Source organism: Oreochromis niloticus, linkage group LG20 (genome assembly GCF_001858045.2).
Source record: "Oreochromis niloticus isolate F11D_XX linkage group LG20, O_niloticus_UMD_NMBU, whole genome shotgun sequence".
In the NCBI taxonomy this organism is placed as follows: Eukaryota; Metazoa; Chordata; class Actinopteri; order Cichliformes; family Cichlidae; genus Oreochromis; species Oreochromis niloticus.
The window spans coordinates 2,681,529-2,699,631 of NC_031984.2; the positions used below are offsets into that span (position 1 = coordinate 2,681,529).

An 18,103-nucleotide genomic window follows, 5' to 3' on the forward strand; every position below is an offset into this window, starting at 1 on the left:
TTAAAACAAAGTTCTCTTTGATCGCAAATAGCTCAGTCTACCATCCTAGTGTTTTATTTCAGTTTATTGCCAGTGTTGAAGTAGTCTTTTTCTTGCTGCAGTGTAATCTTTTGCCTTATTTGTGTGTTTTTGCCCTTGCTGTTGTGTTGCCTGTCTTGGTTTTTTTTCCCCTTATATCAAAAATCTTAATAAACATACTTAAAAAAACCCCAAAAGTTTATTTGGCTCCAGATTTCACCTCCCGTCCGTCACTCCTGGATACTTTCACTTACTGAAGAGCTGGTTTACATCTTTGTGGAGGATTCTTAACCCACCAGCATAAGGAGCCTAAAACACCTTCTTATCTATGAAAAGCTACTTGAACCCCAAAGAAGGAAAAGGAGTGCTGACTACAGACTTTCCTCCAGAGTCGCCTGACCCCTGACCCCTGACCCCGCTGAAAACTTATGGGTGCCTGTGAAAACTGATGAAGCTAAACGTGTGTTATATGACAGTGAGCTCTTTGGAAACACGTTACATTTGGTCACCTAAAGAAATGATTGATGGGAGACTCAGTAACCAGGTAACATCATCAGTTTGCTTTCAAGGCACTTAGATAAAAAACAAGACACATCATTTAGTAAAAGAAAAATATATATTTATTATAATTTTATACAACTGTCAATATCTTCACATTTCTTACTATAATAAAGCAGAATAAAGTAGAATAGAATCACAGCCCTCATCTCAGAGATGCAAACATGAAGAAAAACAAAGGCATGATCTGCAGTTTGTAACAAATAAACTTGTATAAAGCTCTACGATGAAGTTCTGCTGCTGCAAAGGCCAAAAGATCCACACTAAACCTCCCCACGCACTGATTTCTTCCACGTGTTGCTGCGCTTGCATAAAGCGAGATGTGAACAGTCTGAACTGCACATGTGACACCACAAGTGCATTTTCAAACCATTAGAAGCATCCGTAAGTGTCTGCGTACAGCTTCAGCCCAAATAACACCATTAAAATAAGTTTCATCAAGCTCGCTGAGGAGCAGGAGACACATTTTAGAGTAACTGCAGTTTTTCACATTTCATCCACTTAACAGCTCAAATGATTGTTTTCATTTCACGTCAGTGTCACAAAACACAGAGAAACGCTCTCACTGCAAACTGCAAACTCCAGCTCGGGTTATAAAACACACAAAAACAGGAAAACAGAAATCAGGTGTGACCTTGCAGACACTAGTACTCCTGGTGGAGCATTTTCATATCTTTTGCACAGACTGGCTTTGTAATGTAAAACTAAAAATAATGATAATGTCATCTGTTATTAACAGACAGCTGGCAGCCATGAAGAGCTGTGAGATCAGCAGAGAGAAAGGTGCTTTGTGTAATGCCCTGAAGCTGTCAGATCCCCACCTGGTTTTTCTATGCATGCGGTGTTCTTTGGCATCACATCTAAAGCACGGTGCAGCCTCGATGCAGCAAAGAAGCATATTTGAACCCAAACCCCAATCTCAGCTGAACCTCTCAGAAAGTCATTTTTGCTTAAACTGAAAGTAAGAAGTGGGTTAAAATCACTTACTCCTCTGCCATCCCTGAACAGCTCTTTAAAATAAGGACGTCCGGCACTAGACTTATTAGTTGGTTCAACCCCCTCCCTCTGTGCTGACAAACTGCACATGTGTGAGGTGGGTGAGGAGTGAGGCAGACGACAGCCCCACGAAGCATCCTGGAGGACTTTATTCTGACACACTGCTGCTCATTTCCTCGATCAAACTGAAATATTAGAGAGCGATGCACTAAAACACTCGGCTCAGCTGTGCGGACGTCAAACCAGATTTAACTCTTCCAAGTTCCATTCAATTCAGTTTTATTTATATAGCGCCAACTCACAACAACAGTCACCTCAAGGCGCTTTACTCAGCCTACAAGTGTTTTCTTGCTTCTTGATGAGTTACTTCGGTTCAGGTTCACTCAGATCATCAGTTAGTTGCAGGAGCGGCCCTACTTTCAAAGAGAGGCGCTGCGACCGAAGGACACCCCGCACACGCCTCTGTAGCACTAGCATCGTCTGACAGTATTTCACAGTCGGGGTGTGAATGCGCTGACCCCCCTCGATGCCCCGTGGTTACTGTGGTCTGTATGAAACCAGAGCAGGTCAACAGTTTCTGTGTGACGGTCACAGCTAACACAACTGTCACTGAGCCCAGAAGTGAGAAACTGCCTAACTGTGCATAAAGTCTCCAGCACACACTCTTCCTCTGCAGTGGCCTCTCTGACTCTACTTTCAGTATAGCGGGAGCTCAGGAGCCAGAGCTGCTCGTGCACTCATCACAGGGTTCACGGTCCAGACTGGTGAGTGTGAATGAGAAGCATAAAGTGCTGCACACAGACAGACATTTACCACATGAGATGAGAAAGTGAAGCTGAAGGCGTTGTCAGGTTTCTGTAGTGTGGCAGAACAGCTGGATATAACATAACTGCATAATACTGAACATGTACCGTGCTCCTGCAGCACTCACATCTGACAAATCAGCAGCTTTTCTACATGACAGGTGAACACAGCATAAATCTCTACATGTGCATAGTGTCCGACCTTCAGCCCCAAAATCACGGCACTGAAATTCATTCCTGTGCTGACAACTTTGCTTAGTCCCTCATTACTAATCACCTGTTTTCTTCTCCATCCATCAGTTCCGTCTGACATTTTTCCTGCTGATGTAAATCCAGCTCCTCGCATCTATTTTTGTCTCGTGTAGCCGTCCACTCGGGCCGGTCTCCACAGTAACCGCATCCACGTAAAAAGCACGCAGATTTTACCTCGAATGACTGCGAAGCTGTGAGAGCTGTGTGGGGCGTGCGGGAGGAGAGGCGCTAAGTGTTCCTCCAGATAAACATTGTTTCTCATTTAACGCCTCTTTAACCGCTGAACATGTGACGCACCGGCAGCAGGCGAAGCTTTCCACTGAAATTTTCCACTGCAGGTGGACACGGTGCAGGTGTGGAGGAAAACTCGTGCAAGTAAATCGTTTTACTCCTCAGCTGTGAAATTAGTCTTTCTCACTAAGACGTAAATAATGCAGACACACACAGATCAGGCTCAGTGTGAGTGCGACTGTCTCACAGCTCAGGTCTTTACAGGTGCTCTGTGGAGTTTCTTCATCTCCTGTTTGACCTGCACTCGGCAAATAAATTCCCTTTATTCCTGGTGCACAGGTGGCTCAGAAACCTCGTTAAAAATCTAAAAAGGCACTGAACTCTTTCACTCTTTCTGAATAAAATAAAGCCTTATGCATTATCAAAATCATTCAACCTTTCAAAGCAGTGAAAATTATTTTTAAGGCTCGTTTCTTTAAAATCTCCAAATTACTTGGCAGGATGCTCACCTGCAGCACCGTCTGAATAATATGTACACTCAGTGTGCCACAGATCTTGTTTTGAACATTTTTTTTTTTTAATTGACTTGAGACACTGATCATGGATTAGAATTAACAGAACCTTCAAATAACGTGGTGCCTATATTTTTTAACCGTCCAATCAAAAAAGGGTTTTTTAAACTATATTTTTGGTGCTTTTAGTTTTTATTGTGTTGCAACAACAGAGAGAGGACGGGAGGACAGTGAAAGGCCTCTGGATGGACCTCTGCAACAGCCTAAAGCCATATGATCCACCTGCTCAACCCTGTGAGCTTTACACACACCGGACACAGTTTGATAATATGATGAACGTGACTGATTTATATGCAGGAATCACAGAAACAGGCGTCTGATGCTGAATTCCTCAGTGTGAGGAACGCGAAAGGCTCGATTTGAAATAAAACATGACAAACAAAACATTTAAGAATATAAATATATTTAAAATGACCTAAAGACCTATTCTAGTCATTTACTGCAGTAACATAAATTCAGCTCAGTGCGCCACATTACTGTTATTTACAGGCGCAGTCGGATCGACGCCACACCAGCCGAACACAACGAGAGCGAGCGAGATAAGCAGAGTAATAACGGATGGCTGAGTGTTAAATAAAAGCACTGCATGAATCTGTGTGTGTGACTGGGTGAATGAGGCCTGGAGGCTCTGAGTGCTCAACATGAGTAGAAAGTCCCGCCCCACTTACTGATTTCTATTTATAGATGGATACTAAAGTTTGACTGTCATTTGTTTTTGCAGGTCACACTCTGCATGTGTGTCGCTCTTCTTGTTGTTTTCATCAGAGCTCAAATACAATCAAAGTTTTCTGCTGTGAAACATTTACAGTTGCATAAATACCAACATGTAAAATTCCACAGGGCACCTTTAACCTGTCGTGCATCGTCCACAAGATTCAAGGAGTCTCTGCACCATTTGCTCCCTTTTAACTGCTGTCAATATGTAACACTGTTAATCATCAGTAAACCTTTTAGTAGGAAGTCAGAGGCCTTTTAAAACTATAAGTGTTTTTCCTCCTCAGAGTCACATGACCTGTGATTTGTTTTCTCCTTCCTCTGCTTCCTTCTTGGAGCTTTGTTCTGAATCTGTGCTCCTCACGTTTCTACGAAACATTTGTGCAGTTTCATTGATTGTAACTGTGAATATGTGACGTGAACACCTTTTTTTCTTCGACTGGATCAAGTTTTCAAAATAAATTTATTTGAAAAATAAAACAAGTCTTAAATATTGTAGAAGTTCCTCTTGAAGTAAAATAACAGGCTGTTTTTTAGAAATCCTTTGAGGAGTCACGGTTAAGAATAAAACTGATGTGAAGCATCGGACCTACAAAGACCACTGAACTAGTTTAAGGCTTTGAAATTACGACTGAACCCTTGACTGATCCATTAGTACTCAGAGTATTACAGCCGCTGTCAGGGGGAATAAAAACTGAGATTTTGAACTGGCCGAGTTTCAGGTTTCAGGTTAAGGCCTCAACTGTCCTTCAGTCTCATCAGCTCCGTCATTTTATACTCAAGCTTCTGTGATTTGCTTCTTTCCGCCAGATATTTACTGAAGCCTACTCTTTCATTACATTAACATCACTCTTTTTCTGAACAACCTTTTTGGTTTTTTTACTCAAACCAAACTCGTGTGAACTGCTGCAGTTCCTCTAACGGCCACTTGAGGTTTCCTCCAATCCCACATTAAAATGTCCAACGTCACAACATTAAAAAGCAGGTTTTATAGGTGAAACTTGTTTCCCTTTAATACCTTTTTTTATTAGAAATAAAACTAAAATTACTCAAAACATTCAGATTTTATTTTGAAAATCTCGGCTTTGTTTCCCCTGCAGTGGCTCTAACACTTGACCTGTACTGTACTGATTGCACTCTGCAGCGTGCGCGCTCTTTAGCCCTCGCCGTCACCATCCTGCAGGTTGTGTTTAACCAGAAATTCTTTGATGGTTGGATGATTGTCTAGCCCCACCCACCGCTCCTCCAGATGCTGCAGAAGCTCCTCCCACTGTCGCTTGTCTTTTCCCGTCTGCCACGACAGCCGAACCATCACTCGTAACAGCGGCAACAGCAGTGGGTGTGGCCTGTCGTCGTCCAGACGCGATGACTCTGACGGTTGGAAGGGCTTATTGTCAGGTGGGAGGGGCTTATCCTCTGTGTTAGTTTGAGTTTCGGTGGGGGTGAGAACACGCAGGGCGTGGTCACAGTGATCTCGGGCCTCCTCCAGCTGGTCCACCTGCTGGAAACAGCTCGACAGTCCCACCAGGGTGAAGAACCAATGGGAGGAGGTTGGAGGAGGGGCCTGGGTCTGGTTGTCATAGTAACTTGCCCATCCCAGTTTCTGCTGCAGTCTCTTGGCATTGAGCAGAGGACCCAAGGCCTCCTGGTAACGTCCCGCCCTCAACGAAACAAGACAAACTGAACAGTGAAACACTCACAGTGGCAAACCGCTCAATAAATAATGAAACTCAAGAAATGCACAAGAAAATCTAATATTATTCTTACAGTACATTTAGAAATAAGCATCAAGCTAAGGAAAAGTTGAGGTGCGTTGTTCTGTCCTGGACTATCAGAGTTCTGCTTAAAGCAGGGGTGGGCTACCTACGGCTGCGGGCCACATCCTGGTCTTTTTAATCTGGCCTGCCGAAGATTAGCACAGAATTGCCCAAATCAAATCAGATCATAATTATGACTGCATTCATTTGACCTTGTCCTGTAATGCCTGGCGTTCCATCAGTGATTTGTGTTCTAATGCTCAGAGCCCATCTGCAACAATGAGCGGGCCAAAGAAAAGAAACGTCGACTGTGAGTGCTGAGTGTTTATACTTTTTCAGTCCAGTCAAAGGCTGTATGCCTAGATGTGAAAACAACATCAGCTGTCACATTTCCACCAAGCATGCTAATAATGCTAACAACTGGTCAATGTAAGAAAGGGGTCGGCAGCTAGTTTGCAGAATCAGCAAAACATTTTTAGCCGACAAACTGCCATCCAAGAATCAAGCACAAAGTTGTTTGCTGGCAATAATGAATAATGACTAGAAATGAGAATTTCTAGGAGTAGCCAAGTGGCAGAGGGCTTTCACTTCGGTGGTCTCAGGATCTCATCTCTGATTTTTGCAGATGATGTGGTCCTGTTGGCTTCATCAAGTAATGGCCTCCAGCTTTCCTTGGAAAGGTTCGCAGCCGAGTGTGAAGCAGTGGGAATGAGAATCAGCACCTCCAAATCTGAGGCCATGGTCCTCAGCCAGAAAACAGGGTGGAGTGCCCACTCCGGGTCAGGGATGAGACCCTGCCCCAAGTGGAGGAATTTAAGTATCTCGGGGTCTTGTTCGCGAGTGATGGGAGAAGCGAGCAGGAGATCGACAGACGGATTGGTGCTGCAGCTGGAGTGATTTGGACGCTGTACTGCTGTTGTGGTGAAGAGGGAGCTGAGTGTAAAAGCGAAGCTCTCAATTTACCGGTTGATCTACGCCCCTACCCTCACCTATGGTCACGAGCTGTGGGTAGTGACCGAAAGAATGAGATCGCGAATACAAGCGGTGGAAATGAGCTTCCTCCGAAGGGTGGCTGGCCTCTCCCTTAGAGATAGGATGAGAAGTTCAGCCATCCGGGAGGGGCTCAGAGTAGACCCGCTGCTCCTCCACATCGAAAGGAGCCAGCTCACGTGGTTCGGGCATCTGACAAGGATGGGCACCTCCTGGGCGCCTCCTGGGTGAGGTGTTCTGGGCATGTCCCACCGGGAGGAGGCCCCGGGGCAGACCCAGGACACGCTGGAGAGATTATATCTCTTGGCTGGCCTGGGAACGCCTTGGTGTTCCCCCGGAAAAGCTGGAGGAGGTGGCTGGGGAGAGGGAGGTCTGGGCTTCTCTGCTGCCCCCGTGACCCAGCTCCGGATAAGCAGAAGAAAATGGATGTATAGAATGGATGGGAATAATGACAATTTTGAGATAACGGAGGAGTTTTTGGCCTTCCTAAAGGGGAAAATGGGTGGAGAGGACCTGTATGACAGCGTGTTGGGGTCATCAAGAGGCACAAGCTACCTGGGAGTCTGACTTGTCACTGTAATGCCTTTTTAGGCTTCTGTTTGATATGTACAGTATGCATTTGGTGCTGGCCTGTCAAATTTTAAAACGTAATGTGGCCCCTTACCTGAAACGTTTGCCCACCCCTGCCTTAAGGCATACACTAAATTTGTTCTGTATATCATTTATAGTTGTTTCTTTATAGTTACAGAGTTGAAAAAAAAAGCCAAACCTATAAACAAAAACTGAAACTCACTGAGGAAACACTGGTCACCAAAGCATTATGACTTTATTTATATACATATACTGTATATAAAAGATGGACAGACTGGGAAGTCTCACAGTAAACCACAGTCAACCATTAGAATCAAAAAGGATATTGAAGCAATGTTTGTTTCAGTGCAGGGAAGTAGTTATTGTATGAATGTGTACTCAGTAGGGATGGCAATCGAGAACCGTTCCTAGTTGGAATTATTAGTCTACTTGCCTATCGATCCTGCTTATTGGTTCTTATATTTGCTCTGCAATCAGCTGATTTCAGTTGTTGGAGAAGGAAAACAGAAGTTTACAACGTTGAGATGGACAGAACTTTTATTTCTATTGCACAAAAGGGCAAGAGCGTAATGGTAAACTGTATCCAGGACAGAAACAACTGTATTATGCTGCTAACACAACTTCGACTCTTTGCAAGCACCTGCACAGACAGCATGCTAATGCTAAGCTAGTCAAAAACCCAGAGTGATGCAAGGCACCACGGTGAAGCCAGCCGTCATCTGCGAGCCGCCGCTGAACTTCATCACGTAACAAACAGATGAGCGGTCAGGCTGCAGCCTTCGTTTGTACCTGTTCATGTCTCTGCAGTAGAATCACCGTGACGACGGCTTTAAAGTCTCTTCGTCTTGGTTTTGATCTTTGTTTTGTGTTGTCGGCTTTTTGTTCATAACTAAATACATTAGGGGTCTGTGTTGGTGTGGGGGGCTGTGGCCTCAGGTTTATACTGTTAAATAGTGAATATGACACAATGTGTTTCAGGCTGTTTTACAGAGTAAACTGAAAGTAATGTTGTGAGTGTGATGAATTATCATCTCCCTTTAGTAACCAAGTAACGTACTGCATTACTTTAAATTAAAGTGTTATTTGTAATATGTGTAATATATTACTTTTTTAAGTAGTGACCCAACACTCATCAACAAAGAGTGCATGTTGGACATATTTCCTCTAATATTTGACCACATAGCGTAATTAATTTGCACAAATATTGCAGCTAGCTTCAGAGCACAAACTGGCGATGACTCAATTGTTTAACTCAAGGTTTTATTAATCTATTAAATACATTCTTTGTTTTTTAGCCTGTTTCACTACAGGCCTAATTTTAATAGAAACGGTAGAAACATTTCAGCACTGAGAGCATTTTGATCATTTTACTTTGTTCTTGTTAAGTTTTCTGACACGACACTGACGGATAACGGTGAGGAGACAGAAGTTTATGAGAGTTACCTGATGAGCAGCTGTCCAGTCTCCAAGTCGGTTAAGTAGAAGAACTGACGGACACACAGCGCCCCCCGCAGGGCGTGCAGGGAACACAGGTGAGACAGGTACTGTTCAAACGCCCGGCTCCGCTTAGCGATCGTCTCTGCTGTGAAGTTCCTCCTGAGTTTTCTTCCTGCAGAGTTTAAACCAAACGTTCATGTTTTATGAAGTTCTTACTTCCCTGTACCACAGTAACAACCACAGCATCAAGGTAAGACAGCATACACGAGGTTTACTCACGTGGGAAACAGAAACGCTCCATGTGCTCGCCGTGTTTACGGCGAAGAGTGGCATGGAGGCGCCGGAAGTCAGAGTACCGACGCGTGATGATGGCAGGAATCTTATCGCTCGCGCCAGACTGGATCACATGGATCGTGTACAGCTGGAGAGAAACGGAGAGCAGAGAGTTTGAGCTCCACTGCGCACAGATCTGTCCCATGGCACATTTAAAACATCACCTGGGGACAGGGACTATTACGTATACGTGACTCTGATCAGAGCTTCCAAATCCAATCTATGGATGTGCACCAGCACTTTACACAAAGAGGATACAAGGGTCAGGGGCTCTCTCTGGCCCTGAACCTCAAACTGCTCTCTAGGCATCTTCGTATTTCAGCACCCTGAAGAAGGGACAAGCTGATACCTGTCGGTGTATTTTTTTTTGTCTTAAGCCCAATAAATTAAAGGCCTTTGTCAAATCTTGAGTGCCTGGATTTGGAAGCTTTTATGTCTGTTTTGGTTATAATGTTACAGTTTTTTTCTCTTTGCCAACTCACCACATATTTTGAGGAGCCGTCCTGCACCACGCTGGCGTCGGTCACCTCGAACAACAAGCTGTCCGTCTGCCATCTCACAGAGGAGACCGAGCTTCCTCCACTGAGTCCGCGCAAACTCCTCCAGCTCTCCTGAAGCTGCCGGGTCAGCAGGGAGGAGGAGGAAGACGAGGACTGGCCCACTGGGGAAATACCCACAGGACTGGTGTCTACAAAAGACAGTTGAAAGCCAGGTCAGGTGACCAGGGAGTATAACATGCCCTGGTTTCCTCGAGTGTAGTTCAGCTCCAGTGGACTGAAGCTAAGCTGCTCCCCTGCTGGAGATCAACACTGCGGAGCTACAACCATGGAGCTGGCTAACGTATTACATTAGATTATCGTTTCTGTTAATTGGTTTTAGCTATAAAAACATCTCTAAAGCGTTAGTCACACACACTGGACATTGTTTACACTAGTGGCCACTAGTGCTGGGCGATATGACGATATATATCGAGTGGACGATAGAAAAGTGTCTATCGTGCCATTTGTCTTCTATCGTTTCTATCGTTTCTAACCCTAATTTTATAAATTATTGCCGATCCGATCAGCTGTTCATAGCACTTCCTAAGTTGGAATAACTCAGCGCGAACTATCGCGTGCCTGTCCGAAACCGGAAGTGACGTCATTTCCGCAGAAAATGTCGTTTTCTAGCTTCAAAGTCTATGTTGGTGTTTTTAAAAGTCATGTTTGACTTTATGCTTTTCTGTATCTTTCTGGGATGCTTAGAAGTCAAATTACACTGTTGGAAATAGTTTATTTTGATGCACATGCAGTGTTTTTGCAAATTTGCATTTATTTATTTTCATTTTTCCTGTAGTATCTCAAAAATAAAACTATGAAGACACTCAAAATAAATTTCTCGTGGTTGGAAACTATTTTGTGCAACTTTTTTGTATTTACAGTTTTGAGCCTCTTAAATTTCTCTAACTAGAAATATTTGTAAAAAACAAAACAAAAACGATTTTCAATTTTTTTGTAGTTTATTGCACTTTTTTGCAATTTATGTAGTTACTATGGACTTAATGCATACATAATATTAAAATTTGGGCTATAACGGTTGTATTGATGTATAGCAACTTGAAATGCTCCCACAAATGGCTCCACAGCATGTAAAATGTAAAGATAAGCTCTGGCAGACTTGGTTCTATGGTAGGTCTTAAAGGGTTAAATAGCCTGTGGCAAATATATCAGTGTTGTCTTCTCACTATACATACTCTTAACTTTATGCAAGAGAAAATAAAGTATAAAAAAATGATATTTTTCGCAAAGAAACTCCGTCTTGTGTTTTTGACACTGCTTAACTGCACCTGGATTTGCGACATGCTTTATGGTAACTCAAAACAAAGACTGCACCCTCTCCACTCGCTGTTTACAGACTGCATACTTTCCAGATGACCACACGTCAGGTGGTATATCGTGATATATATCGTTATCGTGACATAAAATAATTCATATCGTGATAAATATTTTTTCCATATCGCTCAGCACTAGTGGCCACTGCACAACTACACTGCGTGGTCATCAAATCAAATCACTTTAAGCATATTTGCACTGCACAGGACACTTACACATGTGGATTGCACAACCCTGGACATTATATTTCTTCATTTCCATTTAATACTTGTACAGCTGCTGTTATTGTTCTATATTTCTTCATATATTCTTATATATTTCTATATTGTGTATTTGTGTATTGTGTATTTTGTTGTACAGTTATTTTATTTTCAGCTTTAATTTTTATATTTTATCTTATTCTTTCCCAGTTAAATTTACCCTTTTTAATTTTTCATATGTATTTCCTATCCTATTCATAGTCTTTTTTTCTTTAGGTCATGAGCAGTTGTCTAAGCATTTCACTGCATATCGTACTGTGTATGTGACAAATAAAATTTGAATTTGAATTTGATTTAGTACAACTATGAACAACATCCCTGTATGTATTAACTGCAGGCTATTAGGTTATGAGTTGTGTGCTCTATCGCTGGGTAAACTTTTGTTACTTTCTATCGATAGCTGATAAATAAACTCTGTCACAGCTGCCCAGTCTTTGTGCTGATCAATAATCAATGTCTGCTAAGTGTTTGAACCAAACAACAGTATTGGTAAATGGTAAATGGCCTGTATTTGTATAGCACTTTACACGTTCAGTCATCCACCCATTCACACACTGGTGATGGCAGCTACATTGTAGCCACAGCCTCCCTGGGGCGCACTGACAGAGGCGAGGCTGCCGGACACTGGCGCCACCGGGCCCTCTGACCACCACCAGTAGGCAACGGGTGAAGTGTCTTGCCCAAGGACACAACGACCGGCAACCTTCCGATTACAAGATGAACTGCCAACTCTTGAGCCACGATCGCCCCGTATTGAAGAATAATCATTCGGGTCATTCTTGTATGTAGGAATTTCAACAGATGTTGAATCAGTGCTGATCTGCACTGATTCAAATCAGATTCAGACATTAAAATATTTTCGCTCGAGGTCCATCGAGTGAAAAGAGACAACAGCACTTCACCCATGCTGCTGGGACCCTCCTCCATCGACTCTCCCAGGAAGTCAGAGTCGCTGTCCTGTCCTGACCCTTCACCCTCGGCTCCATCCTCCAGACCGCCATCCGTGCCATCGAAGCACAGCATCCCTCCGAGCCGATCGGTTACACACTCCTCATCCTCCGCCAGCTCGTCCTCCCAGCGATCCTGGTTAAACGCCTCCTCTTCCGGCCCGCCACCTTCTTCCTGCTCAGGTTCCAGCCCCTGACCATCTTTAAACAGCGAGCGCTTCAGGCGGTCCAACAGCCGAGACGCCATGATGTTGCCAGGCCACCACAGGGGGAGGAGCCTAAAGAAATAGAAGATTACATGGTCATTTGCATGAACTATCTACATGCATGTAAATGTATATGTAGCATTGATAACGAACTTAAGCTGTACTTAGAAACACACTCACTAGCCACTTCATTAGGTACGCCTGTTCAGCTGTTCAAATCACATGCCAACAACTCGATTTATTTGAGTAAGCAGACATGAACTTCAATCCAAGCACACACAAACATCTCCAAGGTTTACAATGAAACATCCAGTGAGCAGCCGCTCTGTGGAAGAATAAGCCTTGATGATGGCATCAGAGGAGAAAGAGCACGCTGCTTTGAGCTGACAGGAAGGCAACATTAACTCAAACAACTTGTTACAACCAGGGTATGTAGAAGAACATCTTTAAATGCACAACAGCAGCAGTGCACAAAGCGCAGATCATCTCACACCAGTTTCTTGAACATGACACTGAGTTCGCTGGACTCAAACAGCCTCCAGTCACCAGATCTCAGTCAAGTAGAACCCATTTGCTGTCATGTTGATAAAGACCAAAATCTCTGAGGAATGTTTTCATATCCCAAAAACTGGATTCTGTTCATCTGGACGTAGCGTTTTCAGTGGGAGTGACTTCTTCAGTCTCAACGTTTTGGGATGTCCTTGCCTGGATGAAGGTGCGTCAAGACATTTGGTTATGGTATATTCTTGTCTACTTTCTCCTTTTTTAGACTTGTAGTTTAAGAGTCCACATCTGTGACCCACTCATAAGAACTGCAAAACAACAACAACAACAAACAAAAACAAATACAGCAAAGGAGGCCCAGAACAGCTGAGCAGCTGAAACCCTGAAGCACGAATGGAAAAACCTTTCAGTCCATCAGTTGGGCTCCTCAGGTCCCAAACTCTTACAGAGTGCTATTAAAAGAAGACGGGACATGCTCCCGCTGCAATTTCATTTGACACATTTGTGGCAACAAATTCCAAATGTGCATTTATTTGACAAAAACAGCACTATTTTCTATGACGCAGTCTTGAATTGCTTTGCAAATCACTCTATTCTGTGTCTGGGACTGTGAATCAGCACCACGGGAAAAAAAGAATCCAGGTCAGGGAGAGACTGCAGACACACTGATCCACATGTGAAACAAACCTGCTGAGCAGGCTCCAGTTACAGAGCTGGCAGCTCCTCTCAATGGAAACCATGTCACACATTAATAATGCACCGATTTGCTAAGTCAGCCTGCAGCCAGGAAGAAGGAGCGCGCAGCGAGGCTTCGGCCTGCTGAACTTCCTCAGGATCCCTCGCTCACCAATTCTGCATTTTCAACACATCTGATGACTCCGTTCACTGCACTCTGACTGAGAACTATGGCCTTAGACTCTGAAGTACTAATTCTCATGCTACTTTCAGTAGAAGCTGGAAGTCACTGTCTGATGAAGTCAAAAGAGCCACATCACCTACAAAACAACCACCAGATGGACTCGGCTCATAAACAATTTGACCTCTAGTGATAAAACATTAGTGAATCCATATAGATCATAGTGGATCCATAAAGCCACAAACCCTTCTCTGTTCCAGCTGAACAACAGTTTGATTCAAATAGTTTATCTAGATCTAAAAATACTTTTGCATTTGCATACTCCTGTGCTAGCATTGCATCAACTGTAATGCATTTTATCTAAGCCATCCAGCTGGCTGCATTAGAGCGTATGGAAAATGAGACTGGTTTGTTACTTTGGTGTGTTTATCTTCATACAGAGAGAATAAAAAGTTTAGACAAGAATTGTAAAAGAAAAGTGCTAAACACAGCTGAATAAAGGTCGATGGATTATAAAATGTCACATAAAAAGGATAGGCTGTGTAAACTTAGAGTCATATGAACTGCTAAAGACTGCATTCTGTAACATGTATATCTGGGCTGTTTGTGAAAGGAGTTTAACAAGATTTTAGGTTTTATCCGTTTTGGTGTTCTTCTAAAATTATTCCAAACCACCAAAACAAGAACAAACACCTTTAACCTGTAGAGCTGGGAGTCAGCAACTCAGCTGACAGCTGGTGGAGTGACAGCAACAGTCAATCCTGATTAACATCTGTTCTTCTGCTGCTCACTTTTCATTTTAATTTTATTTAAATTGGACTTTATTTATTTATTTATTTATTTATTCATTGGGGGAACTCCATCAGTTTTATTTTTAATTAATTTTTGTTTGATCAAATCTTTTTTCTACTTCTTTCATTCTTTGTGTTTGTTTTACTTTTACTATTCTTTTAGGCTGTATCTTAACCCCCCCCCCCCCCCCAAAAAAAAAATGCTAAACAAACAATTATAACAATTACTATTAACAATATGAACAAGTTTGAATACGCTTTACAACTATTAAGCACGAGGAAAGCGAATTTACGTGACGTCAGTGAAAGCCTCAGATAATTATTATGTAGTTAACACCCGAAATAACGTTAAATACACAAGTATGTATCAGCTATGGACACCAGTAATAAAATGTGTGTTTTGCAGAGGTGGAGGCTAACACACACAGCAGTGTGACGTTAGCAAACCAGCTAACAGCTTTGCTTTTCGGGGGGTTCAAAGTTAGTGAGCATCACACGATAAACGCGTTTAGTTAGCTAGCTCTCCGGAGGTTGGACGAACTCACCCCGCAGCCGAAGCGGAAAAACTCCCACAGCTCCTGTTACTCTATCCGAGCACCGTGGATTAGAAGTTTAAGTCTCCGCCCTCTAATTTAAAGCTGACATTCCTGTTTATGACTGCATCAACTGGGCTGTGGCGCTAACGGCTAACTAGCTAACAAGCTACCCCCAGAAAACTTTGTTTACACTCCACGAGCTGCTCCTCCGCCTCCGATTCATTAACTCCGAGCTCCGCGGGACTCACCCGCACTCCCTCTGCTCCTTTTACTCCATACCAGCTCCTCCAGAGTAAAGTCTGAAGCCCCACGGGTCGGGATCTGGGAGCCGCACGATCCTGTCGGGGTTTGTGGGCTCCGCACACGCACACAACTGACTGGCTGTATCCTTATTCCTGGGGCTGTCGACCCGCCGCAGCCTGCAGGAGGAGGCGGCCCGGGGTTGGATATCGGGCAACTGCCATATAAGGACATGCACTCCTCGGGTCCGACCAGCAGAGGGGGCTACATGCTCACTGAGTCATCACAATTAGTAGGACCAAAGTGATGGACTACCAAAAACAGATTTATGTGTGCTTTTATGTCTAATATGCTTAAAGTCGTATCATTTATGAGAGATATGTTTGAGATGTGTCTGACAGGTTCTATATTAATTACCACCAACCTTTAATCACTTTTTGGCACAACACCGGAAGCGTTCTGTTCACAGGGGTCACAGTGCATCTATCCAGGGCTGCAGCACAGCTATTTGAGCTGATAATTTAAGCTGCAACAAGAGCTGAAACAGAGAGTGTGGGCAGGCAGTGTGGAGTGAGTGTCAAGGCAAGAGCAAGAGTGAAAGGGAAGTTTTAAAAGACAGTAGTGTGATGTGTGGTTTAGAGATGGTGGCACTGATAAAAAGACAGGAGGCTGAGGTGGAGATGTTCAGGCATTCAATGGACAAGGTTAGAATATTAGTATGTCAGAGGGACAAAGTTGGTTTGGACATGCACAGAGAGCGATAGTGGATATACTGGACAAAGGATGTTGAAGAGGACCTGCCCGGCAGGAGGAAAAGGGGAAACCTCAGAGGGGGTTCATGGATGAGGTGATCTGCTGTAGGGAGACCTAAAGGGACCAACCAAAAGAAGAAGAACAGTACACAACAATCTGAAGAGATGAGTCTGTGGTCATATAACTGTAAGAGTTTCAAGCAATTATTTTCTTAATTTTTCATTCTCCTAGAATGAAGTATGAATGAAGTATACAGGACTGATATTAACCTCCTAACCTGCTCACTAATACTGTTTTCATTCTTCCTGGTGCTAAGACACACCAGAGACCAGAATAACTGTAAATGATGTTTCTATCTTGATAATTATGAAAGTTGAATGACTTGTCTGAACTTTGTGTTTATGAAACTGAATTCAAAAGCCCTACAGCAGTTTGATGGAAATAAAACAGGCATTTTAGTAGTAAAACTCCAAGTCTGTAAAAGTTGGGATTCTTTGTGAAATTCTTATGTCTGATGATGACCGATGGATAATGAGAGACAGTGGAAGTGGCTAAAATAAGCCGGCCTGAAGGACATCGCAGAGGCTCTGACCATGGCCCCTGTGCAGCAGATAAACTGAGACAGGAGTCTACCACAGCACAAGCTACCACAGGATGCAAGCTGCATGCTGTGCAACAGTGACCCAGAGAGAGTGCAGCTCACAGTAGCAGGCTGTAAGATACGAGCTGAAACAGCAGAGGCCGAGAGGCACAACCAAGTGGCTGGGATAGTGTGCACGAGCATCAGGGCTCCAGAAGGCCTGATAGGAGACACGTCAGAAGGCAGCTAAGAAAGAATAGCAGGCTGAGGTCCTGTTGGGCAGAGAGGCGGCTGCTGGCCAACCACCACACAGTGGTGACTGATAGGGAACGGAAAGCCACAGCTGTGATAGATGTTGCAATCCCAGCAGACAGTAACATCAGAAATAAGGAGGATGGGGTAAAAGAGAAGTACAGGGCACTGAAGGAAGAAATGGAGCAAACGTGTAGGAATAAAGTACAAAATGTCTCAGTGGTTATAGGAGCATTAGGAACTGTGAACCCCCAAACTGGAAGAGTGCAATCGTAGGAACAGGATACTCACACACACCACCTCTGAGTTGAACAGCACTCATAAGTCTTTTTTCAGCATCCTTCTGCCTGCTGGGACATTGGCGTACGGGCCTGTGGCTGAGCAGCCTGATTGGAGGGCAGCAGTAGAGTTTCTGCAGCCCTCTCCAGACTCACAGCTCTGTGCCCACAGATCCTCTGCCTCTACCCAGAATTCAGCCTGAAGCCACGAGCTCCCAGCCAGCTGAGCTCATGCTAGCTGCCATCAGATGAGTGTGGCTCTGGTATGAGTGGAGTAACAGGAAATAATTGTGTTGCTCAACATTTTCTCACAGCTATTAAACTCCAGTGTGAACATAACCGTGAAACCACGGGATTTCATCATCACACATGATCAGTCACACCTTCTAAACTACTGTGGAGCATGTGATGAGGAAATACTCAAAGGTGGTTTTGATTTTACTGTAAAAACACACTTAAATATCCAGACACTACATTTCTAACTAATCTTAGATTCTCACTGCCTCCAGTCCAACATGCTTTCACAGCCTAACCAAGTTTTTGAGTTTTTGGACATTTGAAGTCATTTCAAGTCACTTTATGTGTTAAATATGAAATAATTCTTATGACGATGATACTTTTTTGCACAGTGCTGTGGGAGCATTATGTGGCTGCAGTAAGGAAATCAGATTTCACCAGATTACGTCATGCTCATCTGTGGCTCATACCTGCTGAAGGGCTGCAGCTGATAGGTAAATTGGTTGATCATGTGACATAAAATGGGTGTCACAGATGTCA

The 18,103-nt window shown here is 43.6% G+C and overlaps 1 protein-coding gene across 2 annotated transcripts; it reads right to left on the bottom strand.

Annotated features, from left to right (window-relative positions):
- Positions 1 to 973: 973 nt before the first annotated feature.
- On the bottom strand, positions 974 to 15,682 carry snx21 (sorting nexin family member 21). Of its 2 annotated transcripts, none has more exons than XM_005477816.4 (6): positions 15,472 to 15,682; positions 12,286 to 12,608; positions 9,735 to 9,940; positions 9,199 to 9,340; positions 8,926 to 9,091; positions 974 to 5,805 (listed from the first exon to the last, which is right to left on the bottom strand). In XM_005477816.4, exons 2-6 carry the CDS (start codon positions 12,575 to 12,577, stop codon positions 5,301 to 5,303), a joined length of 1,311 nt encoding a protein of 436 aa, XP_005477873.1. In that variant the 5' UTR covers positions 12,578 to 12,608; positions 15,472 to 15,682; the 3' UTR covers positions 974 to 5,300. The 2 variants fall into 2 exon arrangements, with proteins under 2 accessions (XP_005477873.1, XP_005477874.1); XM_005477817.4 differs by lacking the exon at positions 15,472 to 15,682 and adding an exon at positions 15,233 to 15,456.
- Positions 15,683 to 18,103: the final 2,421 nt, after the last annotated feature.

Bases quoted from the DNA above. Each gene is read 5' to 3' on its own strand.
- snx21 (XM_005477816.4), bottom strand. From the start codon at position 12,577: ATGGCGTCTCGGCTGTTGGACCGCCTGAAGCGCTCGCTGTTTAAAGAT. The intron at 9,941-12,285 runs GTGAAGTGCTGT...TGTCTTTTGTAG, and splicing joins GGAGGGTCCCAGCAGCATGG to ACACCAGTCCTGTGGGTATT. The intron at 5,806-8,925 runs GTAACTCTCATA...TGTTTCGTTGAG, and splicing joins ACTGGACAGCTGCTCATCAG to GGCGGGACGTTACCAGGAGG.